Here is a 22075-nt window from a genome sequence, read left to right on the forward strand (position 1 = left end):
AAATAAATAGATCGTGCTATAGGTCATCAGCTGGGATAATAGCAGAAGTGATGTTTTTCAGACTGAAATAAAAACAAAAGTTGCATTGCAAGAGGACAGGCTGAGAGCAAGAAGAAAGGATTTGGGGTCTGAAACCCCATCCCCTGGTTCTCTCCCCCCTGCCTGGGCTCTCCCCAGCTCGTGGACCCTCTTCCTCCTCCTCCCAGGCTCTTTCCAGCCTCCCCAGGCCCCTTCCAGCTCCAGCTGCCTACACATCCCATCAGCATCAGCAGGCATTTCTTCTTGGGTGGTAGCAGCAGCTGGCAGCGTTTGGACATATTTGCCCCTGTTTGACATCCCCCACAAAGAGGTGCTTCGAGTAGGCGTTCCTCCCACACTGCCTTTGCTACAGGTCTGGATCCAGCCTGCCAGCTTTCATCTCCTGCCCAGCTCAGCCCGGTCTGGCAGCTCTTCTGCACGCAGAGCTCCTTCTGACTTTAGTGGACATCATCTGAGTGCAGCTGTAGGAGGATCAGGACCAAGACAGATCTCCAGTCAAGCAGGCAAGGCCCCAGGATTTTTGGATCCCATCTGGGTCCCAGATGGAAAAGCTTCAGCATTTTAATTCCAGTTGCAGCGTGGACAAAGCCCCAGTGAAGCTCCTCCTTCATCTGGAGGCAAGGGGGCTCAAGCCCCCAAGGAGAACTAGATAGGTATTAATAGATATCTTTGCTTCTTGGATATTTACTCCCATCTCCTCTTCCTCACCTCACCTTCCGTGGGATATTTGCTGCAGCTGAATCACAGATTCATATCCATGACAGGGAGGAAATGACAAACTCTTACTGGAGACTTTAAGTTACCATTGCTCCAAAAAGCATCCTTAAGGGTGTTTGTGAGGCAGAAGAGAAGGGCGTTTCCAAGGACAACTAGAAGCAAAGTCAAGGAGCATCCCAGGCCTATACCAAGCTGCAGGACGAAAGACCTGTTGTTAAAGGGCATTTACAGACTTGGGAGAAGGGTTGTGTAAAACAACCAGCATCCTTTTATTCTTCGTATAAGGTCCCCAAGAGAAAGGAGATGAAACATTAGGATGGCAAGGGGGCACTCAATCACAGGAGGGCTAATGATCTAAAACAGAGAAGTTAAAGAATATACATTAAAGCATATTCATTAAAGCATATTACACCCGTGGGCACTCTCATTCAGAAGTGAAGTTGTCTTAGGTCACTGTGGCTAAAACACCCTTCAAGAGAAATTTTAAATAGATCCAAGTGGGCTGTTAAGGGGTTGCCTCCCTCCTGGCCTAGCCCTTTCCTGGGTGGAGCAGACCGCTGGGATGGTGGGGCTGCAGATCCAACCTGCTCCAACCTCAGATCCAACAGATCCAACCTCATGCTGTGGCATCGCAGGAGGTGGAAAAGAGCAGGATTTTGAAGCCCAGCAGGCAAATGCCTGTGTGCTTCGAGCTGCTGCTCCCTCTGCATGGTCCATGAGCAGGGAGGGTGCTCCCAGGACTGCCGTCTGCCCGGGGGCTGCCCAAAGGCTCTCTACAGGGTGCTTACAAAGTGAGACCTCCAGGACAACTGTACCAACACAACTGGTGAGACTTTCCCCCAGCGAAAGCTGAACATCCAGGTCGATATGCAGGCTGGTGGTGCAGACTAGGCTGTGGTGGAGGTCCTGAGAGAGCATAGGTACACGTTAGTCCTCTCCATCAGTCCTCAGCGGGCTGGCAGCTGGATTCAGGGACCCCCAACAGTCATCCCCCTCTCCGAGGACTGTTGGTCTAACGATAAGGATCTATGAGACTTGCCGTTTCTGAGTCATCTGAGCTTACTTCACCGCTGCCAGTGCCAGTGAACGACCTGGCAAGGTTGTGAAACGCTCACACCTCCTGCGCAGCCAGGGCTGGGGCAGCGCGGAGGAGCTCCTTGCGCTGGGGGGCCATGCCCCAGCGGGCCGGGGGCCGCAGCATCGCACGAGCAGCCTCGCGTCTCCCTGCCTCAGTTTCCCCCCCTCTGCTGTACAACGGCCCCTTTACCCCAAATGCCTTAATTTGGGGGGAAATCGAAAGCGCTCGTTAGGCCCACGGGAAAGAGGCAGGGAGGGCGCGCTGGCCGTCGAGACCCCGCTGGGGTGGGAGGACGCCCCTCTCCCCGATTGCAACCGAGCTGCCATGCACGCCGGCGGGGAGACGGGCCGCAACCTCCCGCGCCCTTCCCGCAGCCCAGCCTGCCTGGGACCCGCGACCCCCGTCCCCACAGGCCACGGGAGGGTTTGGTGGCTCGACCCACAGCAACAACCCCCTCGCGCGGGTCTCCCCGGCTCCTTCCTGCCCTCGCCCTCCATGGCTGCGGCGCACGGCGCCCGTTCCCCCGCCCCTTCCACGCCGCCGGAGCAGCATGGCCGGGGAGGCGGGCGGCCGCGCTCCGGAGTGGAGGAGGCGCGGGGAGAGGATGCAGGCATTGGAAGGCAGCCGGGATGATTGATGGTCTGGGCTGTTTTGTAATGGGAGGGGAAGGAGAGGAGGAGGAGAAGGAGAAAAAGTCTGTGTAATCTTTCAGTGCGGAGGCCACAGGAGCCCGGAGCTGGGGCCGCCCGTCCCTCCCTCGCTCCGCGGAGCCATGTGGGGCTTTTGATTTTATTTTGGTTTTCAGTTCTTCCTTTCGATTGATTTATTTTTCCCTTTTGTTCTTCTCTTCCTCTCTTCCCTTCTCCTTTTTTTTTTTTTTTTTCTTTTTAAACTCTTCTTCCAGGGAGAGGATAGTGGTTAAAGCTCGAGCTGGATGGATGGGTATGGGGAGAGGGGCAGGATCCACAGCCCTGGGACTTTTCCAAATCCTCCCTGTCTTTCTCTGCATCTTCCCTTCAGGTAAGGAACAGCCTCTTCATTTTGAAGAATTTTTTTCCTGTATTTCTCGCAGCCCTTGGATAGCCGCCTCAGTTCCCCGTCTCTGGGCCTCTTTCTCTCTCCCTCTCTTTGCAGCAGTTTGCCACATGTTTAAAATAAGCAAGTGGGGCTCAGTTTTGGGGGGGGGGGTGTCCCCCCCATTCCCTTTTCCCCAGGCAGTTGCGGTGGGTGTTTTTCCTTGACCTCATCTTCTTTGTCTCCCCGCTGCCTCATCCCACAAGGAAGGAGATGGGCGAAATCAAAGCGATCCCGGGCGAAGGCAGCCGGGGCTTGTTTCTGACAGCGTCAGGCAGGTTACGTTGTTCTCCGGTTCCCGGGTGTGCTCTGTGCCTTGAAAGGAGGGGGGGGGCGACCCACACATTAACACCCCAGGTGCCGGATTTCTGCCCTCGAGTGCGGGGGGCGGGGGGTCCCCGCTCCGAGCCCCCCGGGAAGGGAAGAGCCAGAGGGAGGTCGCGGAGGGGGTAAGGAGGGGCGTTGCTTTGTGATTTCGGGAAGCTCGGGTGGCCGTGGGGGGGTCGCACGGCCCCACGGCGCGGGGAGCGCGGCCCCGGGGCTCACCTGGGCCGGGCAGCGCGGCGGGCGGCGGAGGATGCGCGGGCGGCGCGGAGCGGGCTCCCCCTTCTCCCCGCCGCCCCCCTTCCCGGCCTCGGGCTGGGGTGCTTTGGGCTCAGCACCATTATTTCGTTGCAAGACTTGCCCCGGCCGGGCCGGGAGCTGTTGGGCTGTCGGAGGGCGGGATGGCAACCAAATGGTCCCGCCAGCATCGGCTCCCCCGGCCGAGCCCTGGCCCGCCGGCCCTTCCCGCGCACCCCCGGCCGCTCGCACCTATTGCTGGTCTCTGCCTCCCCCCCTCCCCATCCCCAGTTTGTTTGTATTGTGTCAGAAAAGGAGAGAATTTCAGAATTACAGCTGAAAACGCCATCTGTTTCCAATGAATCCCCCATAGTTTTTCACAATGTTTTTGGCAGATCTCTGCCTGCAAATTCCTTCAAGCCCCGAGTGCTTGTTTTTGTTGGGGGAGGGGAAACCCAGTCCACAGAGGCGGATTTGTTCCTTCCAAAACTCTCCAGTTTCTTTACCTCCTTTTTTTTTTTTCATTTGCAAGGCGGTGGGGGGGAAGGAGAGAAAGCAGGAGGGAGAAAGAAAAGCCCTAACGCTTAAATCTCCCCGTTTACCTTTTTAATTTAGTAAAACTTTCCCCCTTTTTTTTTTAATTTATTAATTTTTAAATCGCCTCTGCCTTTCTTTTGCATAACCGTAGGTGAAGCAGTCTTGCACACACATGTAGTAAATAAATAAATAACTGCTTTACGCCCTTCCTCCCCCCTTTGCCCTCTTAGCCCTCTTGCAGGAAAGCGAGCCTTTTCGGCGCTGCCCTGAGCACTGAGGTGTCCCTCTGCACCCCACTTCTCCCAGGGGACTTCCCAGCAGGCTGGAAGCCGAACCCCCTTGTTTTTTCTGGAAACTGTGGAGCTGCTCCCATATGTGTTGCTTAACGCCCTTTTCGGAGAGTTTGAGTTGCAAAGCGTTGAGGCTGTGAGATTTACGGTGCAAGAAAGAACTTGATAGGAGATCTGGCTGGCTGCTTTGTTTGATTCTCCCTTCAGCAGTCAAATAAGGTGCAAAGAACTGGCAGAACGAGGCGATCCAGAGCCCGCAGGAGCGGGGCGCAGGCGGAGACGGTGCTCCCCGTGCGCAGGGCTGGGAGCACGCCGGGGGCTTTCGTCGAAAGCTTTTGGGGTGGGAAGGTAGGAAAAAGGGGGGGGGATTTATTCCCTGGCATATCCTTTGCCTCTTGTCCCCTGTGCTTCCTGGGAATTTGTGGGTTCCCAGCAGGTTCCCAGGCCTGAGGAAGCTTTGCACCCCTCCTGAGAGCCCCGGGTGAGCGGGGCCGCTGGAGGCTGCCCAGGCGGGCACTTGGCATGTCAGATCAGTGCCCCGCCAAGTCCTGCCCTGTTATTTATTTGCTTAACCCCCCCACCACCACCACGCTCACACCCTGGGCTGGATTCCCGCTCATGCTGCTCTCACGCCAGTGGCTTCACCCTGCCGCCTCTTGGGCAGCCCCCACCGTCAAGCACCCTTGGGCTGGGGGCACTGGCATGGGTCCCCCCTGCGTGGGTCAGCAGGAGAAGGAGGTTTGGGCAGAGCAGGCCACTGCTGACAGTTTCCCTGGCAGAAGTCCTGCCCAGGGCTTGTGCCAAGTCCCAGCGTCAGATGCTCGTGGGTGCTCTCCCCTCCCGGCTGGGACCCTGATTTCCCGGGGTGCTGAGCTGACCCCCGCCTGTGCCTCCCAGTACCGGCTGTGCCGAGTTTTCTCGCAAATCCTTTTGTACCCTTTTGTACTTTCAAAATCTGGCCCTGTGTGTTTTGCCCCAGATGTCAGGCTTTGCTCTCCCCCCTCATACTCTGGTTTGCTTTGGCTTTCCATGTTTGTCGTTTCAGCTGTAATACACGCCTGCTTCCAAAAAGAAAAAAAAATTGGGATTTTCTGCCCTTGGTCCATCTGGGCAATTTGGTTGATTCCAGATAAGGATCCGTCCCTACTGGAGGTGTATCGGATCAGTTGATAAATGGCTTTTGTCTCAGTGGAAGGGAGGGACGTGATTGCAGCATTAAGCCGAAATTGAGAAGGGGGGCTTAGAGGCCCTTAAAACAACACCTCCCCAATGCCACGAACGGGGAGCCGGGCCAGGGACTGGGGAAGGTGGCGGCAAGGGAGGAGCATGCCTGTGCGGGATGCTGTCAGGGCAGAGAAGAAGGGAGGGATTCAAACGTAAACCTGGAAATATTTTGGCTTCCCTGTTTTGTTGCTCGCTCGGAGCCGGTCTCGTACTTGGAACAGGGAGTTCTCTGCAATTGCCAGCAAAGCTCATTGTGGGGCTGGAAGGAAGCACCTTGTTTTTACTGCAGATGGGGTGGATATGTTGCTTTTTTCCACAGAAAATCCTGAAATTCATGGCCCTTGGTTACTGGGAACGGGGGGCGGGTGGGGGGATATTAAGAGTGACTTTGGGTTTATAATGGCAGCATGGCAGCAGCTGAGGTTTCCTTCTTTGTGGCCCAAACAGCTGCGCCGAGTCAGATGTGCACATGAAAGTGCTCACGGGGCTGGGCAGCCGTAAAAACTTCCTAACGCGGGGGCTCTGCTCGGTCTCTGCACCACCCTGCTGTCCCCGGAAAGCCGGGCTGCGGCGCTGGATCGGGCCCCAGTGACAATGAGTTTTGCGGTCTCTCTTTTGGCTCCCTGATAGGCACATCCCATAAGGCAACTGTAGGCTCTGGCAGGGCGGTGCACCGCCCGAGCGAGCCCCTCCTCAGTCCATCAGTCCTTCGGGGGACCCCCCAGCCGAGTCCTGCGGCTCCCAAGGGGTGAGCGTTAGTGGGACAGCAAAGAAGGTTAAAGATGGGGGGCGTTTGACCCAGCTGGATGGGTTTGATTTGGTTTGATTTGCTTTTCCCATTGGAGCAGACACCAAACTTGGAATAAGAGGGAGTGTGGGAACCCAGGACCAAAAGACCATCAGGGTCCCAGGTGGTTTGAAGGGGGCCAGGGTGAACTCAGGGCTGCTGCAAGCCAGGACTGATGCGTGCTGGGGTGATGGGGAAGGGTTTTTGGGGAGGATGGGGGATGCTCGGAGATGCAGCCATGGTGGGGCAGGTGAGGGGGTGCCCTGGCCTTTTTCTGGCTGTCCTGGCAAATCCTGTCTTGATGCTGCAGATGAGGAGCAAGCTGTGCAGGCAGGGCCCTGCCTGGCCGGGCACGGCACTCGGAGCGCACTTGTAAGACGAGAGCCCCTAAATGCCTTTAAAAAGCTTTGTACCCTGCACTTGGCAACTACTGGGATGAAAAGAAGAGGATATTTATTCCCTTGTCCGTGAGCTCTCAAAATAACAGGGCGTTCGATTGTAGCCTCAAGATTGCTCTGCACTCAAGTGCAGCCCGGCTGAGTAAATCACTGCTTCACCAGCTGAAATTCCTGCAGCAAGGGGGAGAATTGAATTATGGCCAACTGCAAAACCAGATGCCATCCCCTTGATGAAGTCATCGGGCTCTTACTGCGGAGAACAAGCTGGCTCCTACACACACGCAGCCCTCGTAGGCGCAGACTGAGCCGCTCTGTCTAACAGCCCAGCCGTGGTGTGCGGGGCAGCCGGAGGCTGGCGTCCCTGCAGATGTGAGAACAGTAAGTCCTTCAGGGTGGAGCACCAGAAGGGTGTCGAGTCCGCTTTCCGCTGCATGAGCATCCAGGGGAGTTTGGCCGTTTAATTCCCAGCAAGCAGAGCTGTCCCTGCGTATAGGGGGGTTTTATGGGTCAGGCAGAGAGCAAGCTTCACTTGAGCCCAAATTATTTTCTCCTCCCTCAGTTTCCTCTCCTTCCTGGACAGCTGTTGACTTTGGTCCCCAAAGCCCCAGTAATGATCTACGGCATTTTGGTTTTCGGACAAGTTACCTTTTTTTTTTGCCTTATGACACGCTCCAGCCGGCCCTGTCTGAGATGATGAGGACATGTGGCAGGATGGTTTAGGGATGGATCCTGGCTCTGGGCTTTGCTCTTTGTGAGAGCATCACTGTGCTGGGGATGAGAGAGTGCCGAGCAGTGGGACTGGGGGGGCTGGGTTCCACTTAGAAAGTTATTTTTTCTCTTAAAATTAAAACCTGAGCCCAGGGGGACAGCAATCAGGTGCATTTAAAAATAAATAAACCTCTGAAGGTCTGTGGCTGTGAAGGAGGAATAGATATTGTGGATTCCATGGGGTGTGAGCGATGGGGAGCGAGTCTGGTGCTGGGTGGGAGCCCAGCCCACAGGAGGGATCCACTAGATCCCCGTGTATCCCCAGGTGCGGCTCCAGCATCAGTCGGGTGCCCGCATGGGTTTTCAGTGGGCTCGTGGGGCTGCAGCCTGCCAGCCGGGCAGCTACCACCCCACGCCCTGCGCGCAAACCAACGCCTCCGATTGAGATGCCGCAATTTTTTGGCAGGCGTTTAATTGTATAAATTTGCCTCATCCAGATTTATGTGCTCCGGGCTTTTCTCCATCTCCTCGTTTCGTGTCTCATTTACCTCTGCGTTTGAAGGGTTGAAATTTCACAAGAGCACGGCGGGGATGATTATTCCTAGAGGGAATCCACACCTGTGAGCAGAAAGCGTTTCCCTGCCAGCCCTGCCGCGGCCTGGGCGAGGGGGAGGAGGGCGAGGGACCCACTGCCACACCTGGGGGGCCCCCGGGCGCTGGTGGGTGGCAGCCGTGCCTTCAAAGGCACCCTGGGAAAACAGCTTCGGCATGGAGAGAGTGATGTCTGATGGAAACCTGAAACACTCAGTGATGGGGGTGGCTGGCGGAGGTGGCCTTGTCCAGGTACCGCTGCTTCAGAGGGATGGGGACATGGGTGGTGTTGGCCGGGGGAGGAAGATGAGGGTGATGCTTCATGCAGGGGATGAGAGAGTGAATCCACCTCTCTTCCCACCGGGCTCATCTTGGGTGAAACCCTTCACATCCTCAGCGTCCTCATCTGTAAAATGGACCACTCCCCTCAAGGGGACTTACCAGCTCTTGAGAACTGTTGGTGAAAGCGGCTGGGTGCTCCCCAGCTGGGAAAGCCCAGGTGTGCAGCTCCAGCACTGCTTTCCAGCCCACGGCACGCCATGGCGGGGAGCCAGCTTCGTTAGCACCCTTCTGCAGACGGAGAATCAGAGGAGATCGCTTCCCTCCCTCCTCGTCCTCCATCCACCAGCTCACGGTATGCATCCATGGAGCAAAACCCGCATCCTCCGAACCATCCACCAGCTCTGCTTCCTCCGAGCTGGTGAAAGCTCAACGGTTGCGGCAAAGGCAATGCTGACGCCTGAATCCCAGGATGAAGTTTTAAGAGCAAAGTCTGTGACTCTGTTGCTGCTTTGGCTGTAAACACTGGTTCCTCCTTTCAGCCCATCGTGCCTCCCAGGATTTGCCGGTAATTCTCAAAGCAGCATCGTCAGCCGCTCACGGCCCTGGCTACGAGCTGCATGGTTGATGTCCTCTCCGATGGTGTTTGCTCGCCCTTCTCCGTGCATGGGGATGTCGAGGGGAGCGTGGAGGAGCAATGCTGGCCGGGGGGGCTGGGGAGAGACACATTCACCCCCACTGAGCATGCTGGGTCAGCGGTAAGCTGACTCTCTGAGCCAAAAGAGCTGACTAAGTGACAGGAATGATCAAGGGCTCCTTCGGCAGCATCCAACGGTTCGTGCCGTAGCCGGTGAAGACACTGACTCTGCTTTTTTCCTGCCCGTGCTTGCCCTGTGTCTCCGCGACGCCAGGAGAGGAGAGATGGGGGGCCATGAACTCGGCACTGAGGACAAAAGGGAGTTGGCCGTGGCAGGTCCTCCAGATGCTTTAGTGATTGACACATGTTGAAACGAGAAACCTCCTTCTGTGTCCCTCTTTTGACTTGGAAGAAACTGGAGAAAGCCTTTCCCCAGCATCCTCTTGAACAAGACAAGGACTGGGTTAAAAAAAGTGGCATGGATTGAGGTGTGCTCTCAGATACATCTTACGGTCACTCTATCAGCATGTCCTTTGCCTGGATGTAATGCATCTGTTGCTTTTGCCAGTGGAAGAGGGCACAAAACCCAGGCCCCAGCCTGGAAGGTGGCCCCTCCAAGCCGACCTCCCCATGCACGCCCTTGCAAAATATGAGCTCCAGCGCTTTAAGAGAGTCAGGTTTATTTTTCTCCTTCGGTTCCCTCCTCCTGGTCCTCCTCCCCCCACTTCAGTGCAACTGAAACCTGATCTAATCCCTTTGCACATGGGTAATTTATTGGTCTATTGGGCTTTTCTTAATGGCAAATTGCATTGTCTTTCTTCCTGGGTTGAGGCTTTGGAGCAGTTTGCTGCATTCCTGCAGCTCTTTTCTCAGGGCTGATCTTTCACACCCCCTCTGAGCACAGTCAAATCAGTTTTATTGGGCCTCTTTGTTATGCAAACAAGGCAATAATAACCAGGCTATTATTCTGCAAGATTGTGCTTGATTAACAGTTCAAAGGAGGTCGCTGGAAGAGCCCAGCACTGCCATCGCGCACAAATCCTTTCATGAAGCTTGGGTCATGTGGCCCTTGGGTCTTCCTCGCCCCACGGTGCCCTTTGGGGCCGCAGGAGAGCTGCCCCTGCCCAGGACACCCCATCCATCAGGGCTACGGATCGCACCGATGGGCTCATTTCTCTCCTTGGCATGACAAGGCACCGGCTGATGCACGTCAGCCTTGCAGCCCTTGCGGGCACCAAGACGTGGGTCCAGCGTGGTTGGCATGTGGGGTGGCTCGTGTAGACTTCCCCGCTGGGCCAGGGACAGTGCGAGGGGCTGGATGCAAAGGGCTGATGTTGGTCATCCCCTCTGCTTTTGCTTTGGACTCCCAGAATCTTGCTGGAAGGGATCCCGTCAGCCAGGTTTTTGAGGAGCAATGTGATTTTTTTTAACTCTTGTGGTCATTTTGGTGCTGGTGGTGACTGCTGTCCGCCCCGGAGCCGAGCAGCCCACATCTCCTTGAAGCTGGTAGATGTTGCTGGTATTTAGCACCTCCGAGAATCGTGCCTTTCCTATTGAGGTGTCAGCATAAATATGTTTATTTAGATTACTTAAATAAATATGTGTTTAGGAGCCTAAGTCTAGGTGCTCAGATCTGAGGCCAAAGGTAATTACGTTTTACTGTGTTCTCCGAAAAAGCCTTTTACTGCATGTGTGAGGCTTGCACATCTACACTTCAATCCATATATTTGGAAAGACGCGGGATGATGTATTTGCATCACATGTGGGTGATGAAATAGTTTCCAGCCCGTTAGTAACCAAGAGGATATTAAACAACATCTCTTAGCAGTGAACGCTTTAAAATTAACAGGTCTGGTTAACATGCACCCAAGAGTCTTAAAATAATTGGCTTTTGCTTACTGAAATTAATTTCCAGTAATTTTCTTTGCTAGAGAAATTACAGGAGAACAGATGAATTGTTGATTTTGTGCTAGTTTTCTGAAAAAGCATGATTTAGGTAAATGAAATCCAGGTAACCTGACACCAGCTGAAGGGAAAATAGGGGCACCAGTAATTAAAAGGCTGTTAAAAGTTAGATGCGTGCCTGTAAGATGTTTGAACATTTAATTTAACAGCGTGTAATATAACGTACCAATGACGAGGGCAGAGCAGTGGGACCTGCGTCGTGCAATACCCCAGGCTCCCGAGCACGTGGGAGCTCGCCAGGGCAGGTGGACCACGGGATGCTTGCGGGATGGAGGACCGGTGCTTTGCCAACCGGGAGCTCTGGAAGAGGTCACGGCCAAACGGCACATCTTGGTGCCGCTGCGTGCAATGCCCCGGCGAAAAGGGCGGCCTCAGGAGAGCGGCGAGCGCGTGTCCCGCATCGGTATGGCTCGTCGGGGTGGTAGGTTTTGCAGGAAACAAGCCTGCTGGAGGGAGGTCTGATGGTGGGGCTGGGCAAACACCTTCCAGTGAGAACTTAAAAGTGCAAACCGTTTAGCTTATCTAGAGGATTGACAAGTGACTTGATTGCAGTGTGTAAATATCTTTGTGGGAAACATACTGGTTACTAACGGACCTTTTACTGCTTTGGAGAAAATCGCTGGTTCTTTTTATGTCCTTACAATGAAGTCAGATAAAATCCACTTAGAACCAAGACCCACGTTTTGTAAAGGTGATAAACTCCTGAAACGGCCCGCTGAGGAAAGGGGTGGCTTTTCAGACTGCGCAGACCACAGAAGTCCTCATGGGAGGTATACCTGAACAAACACGGGGCAGCGGGCTGTGCACAGGGGGGCTGTCTTAGTCCAGGTGATTGAATGATTTCTTCTGGCTTTAAATGCTCCAAAACCATTGGTTTCAAGATACCGAAGGAAATTTTGTCCCTGGTTTGAGTGGCGCAAAGCTCTTGAAAGGAGAAGATGATGGGGAGGTTGGGAGGTGGCTGGGCTACCAGGGGTTGAAGTCACCCGTCCCCGGGATAAAGGACCCTTTGCGATGGACAAGGGTGGTGGCATCACCCAGACCCAGGGGTGTCTCACAGATCCCAGGAGAGCCTTGCTGGGCTCCTGCTTGAGAGGAGTTTGTTTCTGTGCTAAGTCATCTGTGGTTGAAAAACAGATCCATTGTGAGTCAATGGAAAATAGATTATGCGAAATTGAATAAACATCGTTTCTTGGCCTGGGTACAAATGAGCCTGCACCGCTGTGCCAAAGCTGCTGCCAGAGGGGACAAGGCAAGGCGTGCTTGTCGGGAGGGGGAGAGGGTCGTGCCTGTTCTCCGCGGCCTTTATCGGCCATGGTTCCTCCCCAGCAGCACCAGGCGTTTGCCGAACCCAGCGGCCACCGGTGTGGTTGGAGAAGCGTCTATGGGAAAGCCCAGGCGTGAGCCGCCGGGGAGGGTGCGCGGCCCCACTCGCACACCGCCTCTGCCACTGCGGCACCTGGCTTTGGAAATCTGGCCTTATATGGGGCCCTGAGTGAAACAGCGAAAAGGGGACGGGTGCCAAAACCGGAGCGATAACATCTTAAAGAAGAACGCTCCCCCTTCAGGCCCAGGGAGGAAGGAGATGGGCTTCCCTGCCCTTGGTTTTGTTGGTTTTGGGGTTTTTTTTAACTCAGTACCTTATAAAGTCTTGCGTGACCCTGGGGTGGTGCGGTGGCGAGGGATGCTCGGCACGGGGATGCGTTTAGCACCGCGTGTCAGGGGGCTGTTTTGCAGCAGCCCGCTCCGTCTGTAGGCTGCCACAGTTCACGCCTGCATCTCCTGATCCAAGTGAATGAAGCATGCCCTTAAAGAGCAGCAGGCTATGGCTTTATTCCTGCTAAAAAAAAAAAAAAAACCTCTACACAGTGGCTGAAGGGCTGGAGCAACCTGGTCTCTGCAAGCTGCTCGCTGGATGGGATGCTTTGCACGGCGTATCCTGTTGCCTTACCGAGCTGTCAGGTGAAGTGGGGTGTGTGGGTCCTGCGTGTCCAGGGACGTGGCCTCCAGCTTCTCCGGGGGCTGTGCTGGCAAATCCGTCTGCAGCGACGGCGTGTTCGGCCGCGTGCAACCTCGAGGCATCCTCAAGCTGTACATTAGCATAACTACTAGGAGAGCAATGATTTTAATTGCCTGATGCCACAACTGTTTGGGATAACGGGCAATGGTGGCACTGGGCACACTCCTGCATGGTTTTTTGATTCCTGCCTTCCACTGGGAAGGTCCTGGGGGATCTGCAAAGCTATGCTCGCAGTCTCTCATCAGAGGGAGTGAGATGCATTTTCCTTGGTTTTCACCCTGAAAAACCCACACCCGCACCGCGAGCGTCTCGCCACAAAGCACCCCTGCTTGCACGCCCCGTGCCAGCAAACTCACTTGCTCCTGTCACTCCGACTGTGCTGCCGTGTGTGATCGCCTGCATTCAATACCATCCCTTATTTCTCCCTCTGAGTTTAGGCACTGTGCTAGCTATACCATACTGCAACAGCTGTGTTTGAATGTATAGCCTCCAGAGCCAAGGCAGGCAGCACTGGGGAGCTGGGCTTTTCTGCATGCTGGTAATAAGACATCATTTGCATCATGTTTCTCATCTAAGAGAAATGCCGAGAAACAAAAGGGACATGAAATAATAAATGTTTTTAAATTGGACCCATAAAGGCAGAAGGCTCAGCAGAAATGTGAGCCCATGTCCCAGGTCAAAAGCTTGTTATCAAGTCACCTCTGGTCAATGATGAGTTAAAGGCTTTCCACAGTGCTTCTTGCAGGTTTAAATGGGATGCTGCCAAGATGAAACAGCTCCTGGGTTCTTGGTGCTGTTGCGAGCATGTGAGTTTATTAAACATGAATTTTAAAACTGTGAGGAACCTGTCACCATTTCCTATTTGCACTTCACTCTTGGAAAGGGAGAGGAGACAGGCTTGTTTCTTAAAGCTGGACTGCTTCGTGTTTTATAGCCTTGGTCTCCCTTTCTGATTTTCCAGCACCAACTATGTTTAGGTTTCCAGCACTGCAGTGTTTAAAACTAAAACATACTGTTTTCCCTGAAACAATACTGGGTTTTGTAACTTTCTTTTTAAACAAATCTGAAATGGTTTTGGCACAGATGCCTTGCCAGCCTCCTTCTAAACAAACCCCGAGACAGGAATATATGTGTATGCCTGCGAGAGGCACCACGAAAGCATCTGGAAGTGGTGGGGCTTTTCTTCTCGTCCTTCTGCTGCCTTTTGTGCCTGAGCCCATCCTGTCTCCCAGCCCGCCAAGGGGGTCGATTAAGAGGAGAGGAAGGAAAACACCATTAATTTTAAGTGGCGTGAGCCTGGGTTCACCCAGCATGGCTCCAAATTGGCACAGGCAGAGCAGTGTCTGTGTGATGCTCACTGGTGGCCATGTGCTTTTTGCACAGCTGCTTTCAAGTCTGCTCCAGGGAAGCCACGCTGCCCCAGGGAGCAGACGTTGGGAGCGGGGGGAACAGGATCTGAATTTTCTTTGTCTTCCTCCACCTTGCCAGCAAGCACCGGGGCTCCAGCTGAGCCCGGCGAAGGCCCTGCTGCCTTTGGCTTCGCCTCCGCATGGGCGATGCAAGGCGGGTGCGAAGGGGAGGCGGGGGCTCGGCTGGCATCCCCGCACCCTGCCGCGCCGGTTTTTCTCCTCCACCTCTTGTTCTCTCTCAGCGAGCCGTGGCGGGGAATGGGCTCCTGGGGCTGGGCAGAGGCGCACGACAGGAAAGAAAGAGCTTTTTTGGCTCCTGCTTCTTTCCGGGGACATGGGGACACAGGCAAGCGCTGCTCCTGGCACTGCTGCAGCCCTGAGGATGGTGCGGTGGCCGCTGGCTCTGCTGTGCAGGGTTAGTCACGGCACAGATCCTGCTCTAACCTCTCCAGGTTGGCATGTGTCTGGGGCACAGCGGTCATGCCGGGGCTGGGTTCCCCGTGCCCGTGAAGGAGGAAAGGGAAGGCAGACAGCTTTTTGCCCTGGTGGAGCTCAGTCTGGACACAACGCACAGTATTTCGTGCAGCACAGACCTTTGAATGTCAAACCGTAAAAAGACACTAAAATCCCATTGCATCTGCCCCCACATTAATGATCCTGCCTTATCCCCGCTAATGAATATGTCCCATTCTTCCCCACCCTGGTTTTCCCCTCCAGGAGCATTCATCTAAAGACTGGATGCTCTTTCCCTTCTTGGCTTAAATTGGGGCAGATCCTGTTGGTTTATTTGGCTTTGATGCATGAGGGTTGGGTCATGTGAGGGGGTCATGTCTGGTGAGCAAGGCCGCATCACGCGGTAGAGCCAACGTCATGAGTTTGGGCTGCAGGAGGAGGACACCAACCTCTTGGTGGGGGTAGAGTTGGATGTCCCACACGCAGGCATGCAAGCATTGACCACCTTGTGTTTTCCTCCCCTCCCGCAGTGACGTCTCCATGCAAGATCCTCAAGTGCAACTCTGAGTTCTGGGCGGCCACGTCGGGCTCCCACCATCTGGGCACGGAGGAGGCGCCTGAATTTTGCACGGCGCTGCGCGCCTACGCGCACTGCACCCGCCGTACTGCCCGCACCTGCAGGGGTGACCTGGCCTACCACTCCGCCGTGCATGGCATAGACGATCTCATGGTGCAACACAACTGCTCCAAGGATGGCCCCACGTCCCAGCCCCGCCTCCGGACATTGCCCCCCGGGGATAGCCAGGAGCGCTCCGACAGCCCTGAAATCTGCCACTATGAGAAGAGCTTTCACAAACACTCGGCTGCCCCCAACTATACCCACTGCGGGCTCTTCGGGGACCCCCACCTCAGGACTTTCACAGACACTTTCCAAACCTGCAAGGTGCAAGGGGCTTGGCCGCTCATAGACAATAACTACCTGAACGTCCAGGTCACCAACACGCCGGTGCTGCCTGGCTCCATGGCCACCGCCACCAGCAAGGTGAGCCTCGGGCACATCCCCATGAGCAGAGGTGGGCACGGGCAGAGGTGCTTCTGAACAGCCTTTCTTTCCACTGTGTCTCTCCTCCACCATTTGCACATCTCCTTGGGGAGGGTAAGACCAGATGGGAGCTCCTCTGAATTGGAGCGTTTGGCCCTAAATATCAGATGCCCATCCTTCCTCTGTCCCCGCCTTCACTTAAATGGCCTGTGGTTTCTTCCTGAGCACGTCCAGCCTCATCATGGTTAGCAGGCCGAGATGCTGCAGCTCGGAGGGCAATCATGGCCAAAGTCGAGGATGGCAAATTAAGAGGGCTCCCACCTGGGGGACTCCAGGTTGCTGTGAACAGCCAAGCCAGGAATGATGGTGGCACCTTTTGAGGGACACCCAAGGTCAAAGCAAAGCTGGGACTGCTCTTCAGGGAGGCTCCAGCTTTCAGGGAAAAGCCTGGAGGGAGCTGAGCTCCTTGCACTGCCTTCCCCTCTGCCCAGGCTCATAATTGTCTGTCTGGTTTGCAGCCAAGGCAAGGCATTTTGTGGGGCACAGTCTGTTCTGGTGGTGCTTTGACAGCCTAAACAAATATCCTGAAGGTATAGAGCAAACACTGGGAAAGCCCAAGTGAAAATGTGCTGCCATGATACAGCAGGACTTGTGTGACATGGCCTTAGCTTCAGGAGAGACCTGGAGCTGATGAACTGTCATGTTGCTCCGTGGTGCACAAGCTCTAAAGCTAACAGGCCACTTTTTGTGCCAAAAAAAGGGAGGCTCAGCAGGAGGCATCTTCTTGCTTTTGGAAGATGTCCTGTCCCGCTGTGTCTGGGAGATCTGCTTCTCCCTGCCTGTGGGGAGAGGAGAGAAGCACATGTAGGACAGGGACTGCTTTTCAGCTCTGGATGTGACCTTTTTAGCCTGAGCTGGCCTTTTGATTTTGACCTGTCCCTAATAAACCTCCTTAAAGATACTTAATGATGCTTTCAACTCCTTACCTACAAAAAGACATCAAAACCTGTTGAAGCTTGCAAGGAAGTCTTGCTTGAGGAATGTGGTCCGTAAGGACCCCAGGGACCTGCAATTTCGAGGCTGGATCCCAGGATCACCATCTTAATTGTGCCTTTTCACCTGTTACCTGCCTCACGGGCTTGTGGTGAGGAGGGATTAGGCATGAGTTCTGCAGCATGAGCTGTGGAAAGCATTACTGGGTCATTGCTAGAGGACCATGTGCTGTTGGAAAGGATGGGAGCCTCTCGGTCCACGGGACTCTTTGTGTTTTTGCATGATGTTCTCTGGTCTACCCTTTTTTGTCCAGCCAGAGGCAGGGCTGGACTCAGAGGAGGTAGCAGGAGGTCCATGTGAGGCGTAGTGCAGCCTGAAACGCAGGGCACGGTGCTGCCTCGTGACATGGTTGAGGAGGGGATAGCAGGGCTGCCATGGGGCTGGGAGCATCTGGGCACTCGGCAGAGGAGTAGGTGGGAGAGAGGGACATTGCCAGGGCTGTGGACAGCTCTGGGCTCCTCGCCAGCACCACTGGGAGCAGAGGTGCTGGGAGCCACCACCGTGCTCAGCCCAGTCCTTGGGGAGCCTCAGTTTATCCCTTCATACTCAGCCCTCCAGCGTATGTGCCATGTAGCTGCTGGAGCCATCTCTCCTCCAGCCCTGCCCCGCTCTGGCCAGGTCTCAGTCTGCCCCTTCATGGGGGCTGTGTGGGAGGAGTGGCCCCTTACTACTCCTCCCTCATGGAAAGAGGTACAAGAGGAAGACCACTTTTGCAAGAGGTGAAAGAGCAAGCGTAGACTTTGCATGGGAAGAAGAGCAAGTTGTTCTTCCTGCCATGCAAACTCTACTTTTCCTCCTCCTCATCAAGCCTTCCCCCCAAATCCAGGTCAGCAAGGGAAGAGCAAGTGCTGTAAGGTCCTTACTCCAGCAAGGGACCCACGTTTGAGCCCAGCCAAGGGTGAGGAGCTGTGTTGGACTCAGTCTATGCCCATATGACCCCTAGAAGGGCCTGCCCACTTGAACATGCTGAACACGTGTGTCTGCATGGTTGAGATGGAGCACGACATGTTCTGGGGCCCAGAGGAGAAGACCCTGTTGGTCTGGGAGTGGCCAGGGAAAGGAAGAGGTCCAGCCGTTGGGATGTAAATGCCATGGGAGCCAGAGGAGAAGCTCCACCACCTCTAGGAGAGTCAGGGCTCATCCCCCTCTACCATCTGCCAGGCCCTGGAGGCAAGACAGTGCTGCGTGCATGGGCATGCTGCCACAAGCCTGTGAGTAGTGATACTCCAACCAGCTCCAGCTACAAGGGAGCGCCTGTGTTGGACCTGGAGATAACAGCGCAGATCCAGGTGGTACATTCAAGTCCAGCCTCTGGGTCTTGACTCCGTACACGGTGTCCTCATCCTTGTGCGGAAGCAGGATGGCCATGCTTGGTGCCTAAAAGTTGGGGCAACTTCTCTAGGATGAAGCACCTGCCCATGAGGTGAAGGCCATGCTCCTGTCCGGGCTGAGCAGATAGCTCCTCCACCTCCCAGTGCCACTTCTGGGGGTGACTGTGTGCTCTCAGGTGGTCATTGCTGGTTGTAACCCTGAAGACTGTTCCTTTCTTTCCTCCCCCACAGCTCACCATCATCTTCAAGAGCTTCCAGGAGTGTGTGGACCAGAAAGTGTACCAGGCAGAGATGGATGAGCTCCCCGCTGCCTTTGCTGATGGCTCCAAGAACGGTGGGGACAAGCACGGAGCCAACAGCCTGAAGATCACTGAGAAGGTGTCAGGCCAACACATCGAGATCCAGGCAAAGTACATTGGCACCACCATCGTGGTGAGGCAGGTGGGCCGGTACCTCACCTTTGCCGTGCGCATGCCGGAGGAGGTAGTCAATGCTGTGGAGGACCGGGACAGTCAGGGCCTCTACCTGTGCCTCCGCGGTTGTCCGCTCAACCAACAGATTGACTTCCAGACCATCCGCTCGGCTCAGGCCACAGAGGGTCGTGCTCGTAGGAAGGGGCCCAGCCTGCCGGCACCCCCCGAGGCCTTCACGTACGAAACAGCCACGGCCAAGTGCAGGGAAAAGCTGCCCGTGGAGGACCTCTACTTTCAGTCCTGCGTCTTCGACCTCCTCACCACGGGGGATGTCAACTTCATGCTGGCTGCTTACTATGCCTTTGAGGACGTGAAGATGCTTCACTCCAACAAAGACAAGCTGCACCTCTATGAAAGGACACGGGACCTGGCCCCGGGCAACACGGCTCCCTCGGGGACCCCCCCTGCCCTCTGGGTAGCACTGCTGTGTTTGAGTCAGTGTTGGTTGTGCTTGTTATAGAGGTTTGCTCCTTCGCACCATGGAGAGCGGGGAAAGGGGAGCAGGAGGGAACCAGAGATGAGATGGCAGTGCTGGACAACGGGAGGTTGGATATCAGAGCCGCATGGGTTTTCCTCGAACCTCAGTCCCTCTCTTTGGCACCAGGTCCTCCATCTTCCCAGCTCTTGCCTGGGAGGAACATGCTGCCAATGGGACCAGTCAGGAGTTTTTGCTGGACTGTACCTTATCTGGACCTTCCTCACCTCCCTTTCTCCACCTCCTCCTCCTCCTCCTCCCCCTCCTCCTCCCAGTAGTGTGGGTGCCAAGGAGCCCCCACCTCCTTGTAGCACTCCCCCAGGTCCCAAAAATGCACATGGTGACTGTGACATTGGCATGCATGAACGTGGCTTTGTCTTCAGAGAGCTGAGCCTGCAAGGAGGGTGCAGAGCAGCGAGACGGGCCCAAGCCTGGCCAGCACAACGGGGCTGGGCTTTCTGCTCGCTGGGGCTGTGCTCCAGTTTTTGGGCATGTCTCGCTCTGCCTGCAGCCCCATCATTGCAGAAAGTGGTGCAGGGGGCCAACATGGTGGGGAATGGTCCCACGCTTGCCCAGCCACCGGTGCCAGCTATCTTCTGGGTGGAAGGAGGACACGTTCCTCAAGCCTCAGCTTGCGTTTGCTGTGGTTCAAAGGGCATCTCCTATTTTAGCCAGTTCATTCGGCTGACTCACGCAGTAGCTTTATTCCTGGCTCCCTTGTCTCTGCCCGGACCCACCGAGGACTCTTGACGGCAACGGGAGAAACCTGGCCAGTATTCAAGCAGTTTCTGCTACTTCTGCCCAGCGTTGGATGAGTTCCTCGCACCATTTGCTCTCTGGTCCCCTAAAACTGGCAGCAGGGAAGCTGCTCAGTGGGAGACCCGATCTGCACCTGCCTCCAGCCTTGCACCCAGTTGCCTGTGTGCGGCTCCGCCAGGCCCTGGGATGGAGCAGGAGCGTCATGCTCTGTTTGTTTGCTGCTAGGTCTCTGCTCCGCTCCTTGTCCTGGGGCCGCGACTTGCTACCCCACTGCAGACCAGTTGCACCTTAAGCCCTTCTGGGCTTGAATCGGAAATGGGGCAATGTTAGAAATCCAGCCAGGAGATGGGATGCAGCAGAGGACCCCCCAGCTGCCTCCAAATGTCTGTTCCCTGCCTCGGAACCATCAATAATCTCCCTCCCCACCATGTAGTGCTGCCCATCTCCTCCTCTCCATGTGGTTCACCTCATTGCTCACCGAACAAACAGCAAGACCACCTTTGGTCTGTGTCTTGGAGACATCCTGATGGGTTTCCCTTCCTTTCCTCAGGGGGAAGATCCCAGAAACAAGCCCCAAAACACATTCTTGGGGGCACCTCCTGCTCTCAAGGGAGGTCTGTGGGCATGATGAGACAAGCTAGCACCAAAAGAGGTGGGAACAGGCTACTTTGGCAGTCTGAACTGGTGCCAAGAGGCAGCCTGGTGTAAATACTCAACATGACTATTCATTGTGTCCTAACAGCTCTAGAGCTCCATTTGTAAAGCAGCAGAGAAATGCAAAATTGTGTCAATGGATGTAATTTATATTGTCTCTTTAATATATAGAGCCCTGGCATTGATCTCGTGTGACTGTACAGAGGAAGAGTTGTAATTGGTTTTTAAATGTTTAAGGAAAGAAAAGAAACAAAAAGATGTGTTTACTACTTTGCTCCTTGCTTTGTTTGCTGGTGCCCCAGGGACTCTGTGTAGGGAGATTTTGAAATGAAGATATCACAGTTTGGAGGCGCTGAGGAGAGCAACCACTGGACCACGGCACAGGACAGTTTAGTTTCCCAATGCACTAATTGTTCAGCCAGACTGATTTGGACTTTTTGTTTCCTTTGTTCCAGGAAGAACCAAGTTTTTGTCTTGTCTTCCCTAGAACTTCAAAACGCAAGTTTTGAAAGCCCAAAATTTGTCACTGGGCAAGAGGAAACATTTGTTTCTTGCTGTGTTACCCCATAGATAACAGCAGCTGTGCAAAGCGTCCCTCTGAAGACACGGTGCTTATTGAAAGCAGTCTTAGCTGGCCAAGCCACAGCATGCCAATAAGTCAATACATCCCTTAGACCTCCCTTTCCATCACCCTATGGCACGATGCGCTGTGGTTTAGGGGTAATTTCCAGCCAAGGAAAGTCTATTTGATTTCGGTGTGGCTCAGTCCCACTGTCCAGGTGAGCACTCCAGTGGTGGCCAGCTGTCGCATGGTGGTTGGGGTATCCCTATTTTAGAAGCAAACAGTGAAGCACTTTATTTTGGTTGTGTTTGACCCAGTTCTGGTTAAAGGTGAAGTGTGGCCAAGAAAGACCCGATACTTGGAAACAAACAAACAAAAAAAAACGTAGGCAAAGGGGGGGGGCATTACAAGAAGCCCCCCCCCACCTCCTCCCTGCGTTGAGACCCACGGGAGTGTCACCGCGTGTATATACTGTAAATTATTTATTGAGAGAAATGCAAGTAAAGTTTGAGGTTTTTTGACAATAAATGAGTGGGTGTCCTTTTGTTCCTGGTGTGTTGGAGGGTGCTGTTCGCCACTCCAGATGCGAATGCTGCCCCATTTCTGCATCCACTAAAGCAGCTTTCTTCCATCTGTAACCCAAGGACCCTTTGAGAGGTGTCCTAAATTCTCCTGAGAATTTCACTCTGGGGTTTTATTTATCTACAGCCAAATGAGAAAAATAAAAAGGAGGTGGGGGGAGAAAATAGAGATAATAAACTATTGGAGCTGAGCCTCGCTGGGAAAGGAGACAGGCAGCAATGGAGTCCAAGCGGGTCCCGTCGCCCTTCCCCTGCTCACCCCAGCAGCTGGGATGCGTGCCCCGATGATCTTCCCTTTCTGGGGCATCGCTCTTGGCCCCAGTCGGGTCTGTTACTGCCCTCTAATGAGGGAAACCAGAACTGCTTTTTTTTTTTGTT

General features: G+C 54.6%; 1 protein-coding gene across 1 annotated transcript; it reads left to right on the forward strand.

Moving 5' to 3' along the window:
- The first annotated feature begins 2537 nt into the window (after positions 1 to 2537).
- On the forward strand, positions 2538 to 21621 carry RGMA (repulsive guidance molecule BMP co-receptor a). The gene is made up of 3 exons (XM_072870744.1): positions 2538 to 2854; positions 15298 to 15809; positions 18425 to 21621. The coding sequence occupies exons 1-3, from the start codon at positions 2773 to 2775 to the stop codon at positions 19124 to 19126; spliced, it is 1296 nt and encodes a 431-aa protein (XP_072726845.1). The 5' UTR covers positions 2538 to 2772; the 3' UTR covers positions 19127 to 21621.
- The last annotated feature ends 454 nt before the right edge of the window (positions 21622 to 22075 follow it).

This window comes from Ciconia boyciana, chromosome 8, assembly GCF_034638445.1.
Source record: "Ciconia boyciana chromosome 8, ASM3463844v1, whole genome shotgun sequence".
Lineage (NCBI taxonomy): Eukaryota > Metazoa > Chordata > Aves > Ciconiiformes > Ciconiidae > Ciconia > Ciconia boyciana.

Coding starts and splice junctions, on each gene's coding strand:
- RGMA (XM_072870744.1), top strand. CDS start 2,773: ATGGGTATGGGGAGAGGGGCAGGATCCACAGCCCTGGGACTTTTCCAA. Junction 2,855..15,297: donor TCTCTGCATCTTCCCTTCAG/GTAAGGAACAGC, acceptor CCCCTCCCGCAG/TGACGTCTCCATGCAAGATC. Junction 15,810..18,424: donor TGGCCACCGCCACCAGCAAG/GTGAGCCTCGGG, acceptor CCTCCCCCACAG/CTCACCATCATCTTCAAGAG.